At 46.9% G+C, this 7,781-nt stretch overlaps 1 protein-coding gene across 2 annotated transcripts in view; it reads right to left on the bottom strand.

The window, feature by feature from the left end:
* Nucleotides 1-2,979: 2,979 nt before the first annotated feature.
* The window catches only part of LOC780651 (MADS-box transcription factor 5), a 7,321-nt gene continuing 2,519 nt past the window's right edge, over nucleotides 2,980-7,781 (bottom strand). The window contains exons 2-8 of one of the 2 annotated variants that reach the window (XM_044570840.1): nucleotides 5,595-5,670; nucleotides 5,244-5,305; nucleotides 4,880-4,979; nucleotides 4,667-4,708; nucleotides 4,528-4,569; nucleotides 3,764-3,900; nucleotides 3,019-3,396 (exon numbers count right to left, since the gene is read on the bottom strand). In XM_044570840.1, coding sequence (XP_044426775.1) covers nucleotides 3,357-3,396; nucleotides 3,764-3,900; nucleotides 4,528-4,569; nucleotides 4,667-4,708; nucleotides 4,880-4,979; nucleotides 5,244-5,305; nucleotides 5,595-5,670 — 499 coding nt within the window. In that variant the 3' untranslated portion in view covers nucleotides 3,019-3,356. Of the gene's footprint in view, nucleotides 3,397-3,763; nucleotides 3,901-4,527; nucleotides 4,570-4,666; nucleotides 4,709-4,879; nucleotides 4,980-5,243; nucleotides 5,306-5,594; nucleotides 5,671-7,781 lie in introns of both variants that reach the window. The other variant, XM_044570841.1, reaches the window with a different exon arrangement.

A 7,781-nucleotide genomic window follows, 5' to 3' on the forward strand; every position in this document is an offset into this window, starting at 1 on the left:
ACATTTCTCTTGTACAAACAATTATAAACATAAACATGTCAGTTGGAATTACAAAATGCACAGGAGCTCTTATGACTCGGGTAAACAGTAAAATCTGAACAAATTGTGCATCGCCCCCGGGCGACACGGGGGAACCCTAGCGCCGCCGCCGCCAGATCCTCCTTGCCCCCTCCCTCGCTTCACCACCGCTGGAGGGGCCGCTGGCGAAGTCCGCGCATGCCCCAGGGAAGGTGGCGGCGGGGCGTTTCCCCTCTCCGCGGCGTTGCGCGCGCATGCGCTGCCTGCATTGCCTCGGGCGCGGGCGAGATGCAGGGCCGCGGGAGTGGCTTCAGCGCGGGGAGAGGCCGGATCTAGCTTCTTCGCCCCCGTTGGCCGCCCTTGATGGGGCCCGGTGGCTTTGTTCCGGTGGCCAGCGAGGGCTGGATCTCGGGGCGGCGGCCCCGGACGGCGGAGAATGTGTTGGCGGCTGTGGACTCGTGACAGGCGACGCGGCGGCCGCCGTGGTGGACGATCCGTGCACAAGACGCTTGATGGAGGCCATTGGAACAGATCTGGGTGAAGACCTGCTTGCGGCTGCAGCTGAGGCCGGCGATGGCGGCACTATTCGGTGCCGTTCCCTTGTTGAAGGCGTCGCTGTTGAGAAGTTCTAGGCCACTATCTGCTACCTCCGGGGGTACCCTAGATCAGTAGATCGGATGACGGCGGCATTATTGTGTCGTTTCCCTCTTGTGGCGTCATTCTTGGAGGTGTACACGGGCTCAAGGGACCAGTGGATGGAATAATTGGTGGAGCGGTGTTCCATCCTGCACATTAATGGTGGCGTTTCTCAACGGCGTGGTGCACTGGAGACCCGGCGCCCGATGTGTGGCGAGAGACTCGCGTAGGAGGGTGACGTTATCAGCCGTCGTGGGGGCGTTGATGGCAGAGAGGCCGGGCAAGGTGGTGCAGCAGTACATCACTGAAGATGAATTGGTGGCAGGTGGCTGCGGCTGTTAGCAGCAAGCCATGTCTATGTGTGTGTGTGCGCATGTGTGGCGTGGTGGTGTGAATTAGCTATCTAGGTGAGTGCATGACCGGTAGGATAGACTTCTGGATAGGTTGTTGGCTGGATCTGATTTAGCAGCCTGCATGCAAGGAGTCAGTTGGTTGGTGGGCTAGCCATGCACGGTAGTTAGCAGCCACAGGTGAAGCTGGCCGCGTCGTGCGCATGGAAAACTTGGGCGTTGCGCTGCTGGGGACTACAAAAGGCCTGGCCTTGAGTGTGTGTTGTACCGGGGGAGCTGTGTTGTAAGTCATGTAGCCGGGAGACTGAGTACGTGCTCAGGAAAGAAATAATACGCCGTTCGCGCGGCGGGGCGGAGTTCGTGCTCCGGGCAAAAACCTCTGTCCATCTCCCTTTCTCATTGGTTCGAGCCACGGCGTCACATAGAGAGCGAGGGCGAGGGCAGCGCGGCAACAGCAATTGGTATTAGAGCCACAAGGTTCGAGGGGCGGCCATGGTGCGCGGCGGATATGAAGGTCTTGGCAACGGCACACGGCGAGCGCGTGGCGTCGGCAACGCGCGGCGAGTCCACGGCGGTGTGGCGTGATGCCGTGCGCGCGGCGAGCGCGTGGCGTCGGCAACGCGCGGCGAGTCCGCAACGATGTGGCGTGATGCCGTGCGCGCTACGAGCAGCGGCGGTCATGGAGACGAGGAGGTCGCAGAGGTCCTGCGTGGTGGCGCAGAGGCCGCGGCAGCTCGGGGCGACGACTGTGGAGGTGTTGTGCTGCGGTTGACGGTGCAGCGGTGCAAGGCAATAAGCGCGGCGGCGAGTCGGACGCGACCGGTGCATGTTATGGGTGCGCACTGGACGCGTCAGACGCGTCGGGACCGCGGGAGTGGACCGCGTCGAGGCGCTGGACCTGGTTGCGCAGATCGCGTATGTGCGCGGCGGGAGCGCGGGCCGGGAGCGCGGGGACATCGGGAATGCGCGCGAAGGGCACGGCGGCACGGTGGCATGACGAAGGCAGCGGAGAACTGACCGCGTCAGGGCGCTGGACTCGGGCCGTGGCGACTGCGTGCGTGCGCGTCATGTACACGAGTCTGGGAGTGCGGGACGTGGGGTGCTGCGCGGCGGAGGCCTCAGCGGCGCGGTGCGACAGCCATGGCGCGACGTCGAGGACGAGCCTGGCATGTGCAAGGTCATGGCTTGGGGCGTGAATGTTAGTGGCAAGCCATGTCTATGTGTGTGTGTGTGTGCGCATGTGTGACGTGGTGGTGTGAGTTAGCTAGCTAGGCGAGTGCATGACCGGTAGGATAGATTTCTGGATAGGTTGTTGGTTGGATCTAATTTAGCAGCCTACATGCAAGGAGTCAGTTGGTTGGTGGGCTAGCCATGCACGGTAGTTAGCAGCCACAGGTGAAGCTGGCCGCGTCGTGCGCATGGAAAACTTGGGCGTTGCGCTGCTGGGGACTACAAAAGGCCTGGCCTCGAGTGTGTGTTGTACCGGGGGAGCTGTGTTGTAAGCCATGTAGCCGGGAGACTAAGTACGTGCTCAGGGAAGAAATAATACGCCGTTCACGCGGCGGGGCGGAGTTCGTGCTCCGGGCAAAAACCTCTGTCCATCTCCCTTTCTCGTTGGTTCGAGCCACGGCGTCACATAGAGAGCGAGGGCGAGGGCAGCGCGGCAACAACAGCGGCGGCCTCATACTCGGCAGGCGTCCTGGTTGAGGAGTGCGTCGGATTGGTAGGTGCCCCATACCCGGCAGACGTCCTGGTTGGGACCTCAGGTCTTAGATGTTTAGGTTTGACTGTGATGTCTATTTGGTATTAGGCTCAGACTATCAGCACCCCTTCATCATTTGGATAGGAGTAGTGACAGTTGTTGCTTGTGGCTTTAGTCTTACTGTTGTATGACTTTGTAAGGTGTTGTGAGAATAATTAATAAAGTGACCGTATGCATCGCCCAGATGCAGAGGCCGGGGGTCCTCCTCCTTTTCTAAAAAAACAAATTGCGCACATGTCTATTCAGGATGAAAATTGCTCTACAAACAGTTCTCAGCATCTCATCGCATGATTGTCAGTGCCTTAGGTGGTGACTTATTGTTTATAGCTATGCACTGTCACTGACAAGGTGCACCTTTCAGTGTACTTGAAATTCAGAATGTGAGATTGTGTCCTCCAATGAGCACCCAACATAATCAGATAACTCTTCTCTTCAATTTAAAGTAGAATACAACATGAGCTCCTGATTAGTAGTACATAATAGCATGGTTTAAGCTAGAAACCACGGGTAAAAGAGAGCATTGGATTGAAATATTATCAAGTCGACCCAGCGCAGGATATCTGCGCTAAGGCGTCAACTAATCCATCTATTCATTCCTTGTTCAAGTGATCCAGGTAAGCATGATCATACCTGTGATTTTAACAGATTTTGTTATGCAAAAGTTTAATAGACAAAAACACATTTGAGAAGGAAACTTTTTGTTAATTCTACACAAGCTGTTCTAGTGTGACATTTTTCAGTTTCTGCTGGTAATGCACATTGCATTTTATTCAGTTTTGTATTTGCATGGTGGCAATCTATAGTTCAGATATACTGTACTATGTCCAAAAAGAAGGTTTATAAATCAATTCATATTTTTCTAAAGTATGAGTTGCTGATAAGAATTTTCTTTTTTGCTGAGATGATTCATATTAAAATGAAAAAAAAACATAGTTAATGTTAATAAGGTAGGTATCATACTTGTAGTTTTGTATTAATAGCTCAAGAGAACAATTACCCCATACGCAGGGAAGGGTCACAATCAGGATGAAAATACTCCTGTTGATTAGCTTGATTAGCATGGCCACTAGACCCACTTGGTCCAACATCCTGGCAAAACATCTGTAGAACACTATCCGCACCAGTTTCTTGTATCTGGTACAAAAAGGGATAAATGTTGAAACATGCATAGCTGATCACACTTCCTTTGAAGATATGTAACCGAACTCACCCGTTAATTTACCGTTCCATAAAAAACTGTCATGGAATTTTAACAACAATACAAATACCTTCTTTTGTCAAGAATTCTATGATTCTTGTGCATTTCCATCGAACAAACAAAAATATACATAATGAAAAAAATTGTTGGAAGGGCAGGACATTTCTAATCACACCATGTCTCGTATTTTTAGTTGCACGGCCTTTCTTTAATTAGTTTTTTGAACGGTCACCGGGGGCAGTGGATCCCTCCCTACCTGAATATTCTTTACTAGTTAGAAGAAAGAAACTAGATGATTGACTGGACTAACCAAATCAATACGACATCAGCTAATGCTAATTTTCCCTTCATATATATGTTTTCTTTCTATCAGTGAGGCTTCCACATACAGTACTATGTATGGAAATCCTAATAAGCATGCAGATCCAAATGAGGATTAACCAAAAGAGTATGGGTATAAATGGCACAATCAGGCTAGCTAAACCAATGCTGGAAATAAAATAGAATGATGAAAGACCATGACGGAAAAGATGAGGTTTATCACTCATATTAGTGCATTGTACCTTTTTTCGTAAGTCTTTATTAACATCTTGCAGTTGTTTTTCCTGCACAAATTAGCAATTGGTAATTCTAGGGCCTAGATGCTGAAAGATACATATAGACCAAAACCTGAAGGCTGAACAATAAAGTCACATGTGTAACCTTGCGCTTGAGCTCAAAGAGCTGATCAAGTGACTGCTGGCTCTGTACAAGTGTACACAGAAATAGCTGGTCAGCATTACATTTTACATGTTAAATAAATCTGATCTCAAACATTTTTATATGTTACAGCATGCTTCTGAACCACTGCTTGAGAAGTACATATATGGAAATGTGCTCACCAATTAATTAACTTGATTATGACGATGTATGTACCTTTGTCGCCCTGATATGTTTGAGAGAGATCTCAATTTGGTTCTCCAGTTGCTCAAGTTCCTTCATGTTAAGTGGGCCCAAGTCCTCGCCAAGAAGATTTCTGCACAAGATCAGTAATTTTAGGCACTTTGTGGTGTTGGTGCTGCATCTCACAGCTCCTCATTGATCACTCCAAGCTCTATCCAATTCCTAAACTCTCTCTATGCATGCATGCTAACTCCATGTCACCTATGATGCACCCTGGCAGACTTATAGGCACTGACTCAACTCTAAACTGCATGACAAGATTAAATATCTAACACCTAAGCAAAGATCCATATGATATTTCCAACATTTTCTTTACAGTTGGCTTGGGACTACATACCTCTGAGTTGTCTGTAGGAACTCAACTCTTGTCTTTAGCTTTAAATACTCCTGGTAGTTGCTCTAGTTTGAATAAGAGAATTAACAGTCTACTGATTAATCGAGTGAAATCATTACTATAATGCACAACAACATTATGCACAAACCATAGTTATGTACGTTTGTTTACAAGGTACTACCAAATTAATCTTACTAGAATACATGACATAATGTATTTACATCACACTGAAACTAGAGGATAAGTCCTCTCCAGTGTTAATTAGTTATTGTCATATCTGATGTTGTGGCATATTATGTCTTATTTTAAGAAAGAGAGATTAAATCTATCCAGTGCATATGTTGAAAAGGTTACTAGTTCGGTCTCCGGAGTTGCAGTTGCCTCGGAGTTGAAGTTACAGCTGCGGTACCGTTCTAGAGTCTTGTACATGCTGTTGAACAAAAAGAAAAATGGATTATATAGACAAAGTTTTGAAAGAAGAGAAATCATGAAATATGCCTTAACCTAATAAACGTAAGAAACTATTTGTATAGACTGAGGGATTTCATTACGTTGTAGTGTGACACGACCAAACGAATAGGACATTTTTAGATCGTTTAATTTCTAAGCCACCATGTCACTTAAACAATTGTATGCAACTGTAGATCCCCTTTGGATTGAAGGGCTTTGTAAGAATTTGTAGGATTTTAATCCATAGGAATTTCCCTATAGAGGTCCTTTAGATCGAAGTAATGAAACCCCTAACAACATTCATGTTTCATTCCCCTATCTAACATTTTAAAATTTTAAATTTTCATTCTTCATGCATGCCCCTTTCTAACATTTTAAAATTAATATTTAAAAAGACTTGAAGTATCCAAAGGGCCATCCACATCTGCAAACCCCATGCCTTGGTTTCAGAAATCCTACATTAGCCAATTGCTGCTTTTTTTTCTTACAGTACAGTGTTCCAGAGAGGCCTAGGTCTAGAAGTGTGCAACCTAATTAATATCCAGCTAACTGCCTCTTTTTCCTTAGATGAAGAATCAGTATTTAGGATCACCGAGTTAGAAATAGAGCCCTCATTCCAAACATGCCCACACTGTAGAGATTGCAACATATCTTTCATTAACGAATAGATGGCCGATTTTCTGAAAATTTAAAGACATGGAACAATTTTAATTGAGAAAATTAGGACATTATATTGGCACATCACATTGTGGGTACGCAAGAAATGCATGGCAGCTATAGCATAGCGTGACCTCTAATGCGGAATTTGTTTTGTAAGTACATGCTATTCTAGAAATAAAGAAAAAGGCCAGTAAGTTTGTGTAGCCTTGTGTACTACTCCCTCCTTTCACAAATACCCCTATGAGATGTTTTGAAAACTTCAACATGGACTAAATACGGACCGAAACGAGTGAACATACACACTAAAATGCGTCTATATACATCCGATTCGGGAAAGAGGTGGAACATCTTATAACAACAGTGAACAGAGGGAGTAGCTAGGACATAAAAGAGAAAACTATTCACATTTGCAAGGTGGAAGAGAAAAACATGTTCAGATCTGTCATGCCATCTAGCCATTCAAAAAAAGAAAAGACTTGCATACGCTTGTGACGTGATTTCACGTGCCCAGTGCAACCGAAAGAAAAAGTAGAAGCACCTAGGGTACTACGGGGCTTAATACTCCCTTCGTCCCATAATATAAGAACGTCTTTGACTAGTACTTCTTGTAAGTTCCAGTGCGCATTCGACGTGTTTGCTAGTACTTTGCTTAACTCGACTGTACTGGACGGGTACGCTGGGCTACACATTTCATTTCACCTGCCGTCTGTCAAACTCAAATGCAAAGCTCTATAGGACCAGCCGGCGGAGGATCCGCTCCCATGCATGCCAAGGAGAAGAACGTAGGAGAGGATAACCCCTGACGAGCGCATCGATGCATCTCATTTTCTCGGATTACTTTTCGTTTCCGTCCATATCTCTCCCCTGGCCGCTGCGGCCGCGTGCGCGTACGGCGCCCGGCCAGACAAGACGTAGAGAGGGGGAGGCCTCGATGGAAGAAAGTATTTTTATTTTATTTTTTGCGAGGGGAAGAAAGTAGAATTGGATCCGTGGGGGAGGGAACCAACGGGTGGTTCCAATGGAACAGTAGGAATAGTAGTGCAATCTAGCTAGCTAGCTAGCGAAAACGAAGCATGCATGTCACACGAGATCCAGCAACACACACCGGAGATGCTAGTTAGCAAAAAACGGAGGCCTCCAAAATTTCTCAAAAAAAAAGCATCAAGGAAAGGGGAAACAGCCAGCCAACAAATGACAGGGAAACAAATCTTTCGCCAAAATTCTCAACAAAAACAACAACAAAAGCCCCTCTGCGAAACGATAAGAAAAAGAGGAGGAATTGATTGATTTCTAGAGTATCCAGGATGATAACCATAAGAGTTTCTACACATGTGGACACCCTCTGGGTACAAGTAATGATAACACTAACATTATAATGGGTTTATTTTTTACACCTCAACCCTAGGATTTCTATTTAAAAAATGGTTATAT

This window comes from Triticum aestivum, chromosome 7A (genome assembly GCF_018294505.1).
Source record: "Triticum aestivum cultivar Chinese Spring chromosome 7A, IWGSC CS RefSeq v2.1, whole genome shotgun sequence".
In the NCBI taxonomy this organism is placed as follows: domain Eukaryota; kingdom Viridiplantae; phylum Streptophyta; class Magnoliopsida; order Poales; family Poaceae; genus Triticum; species Triticum aestivum.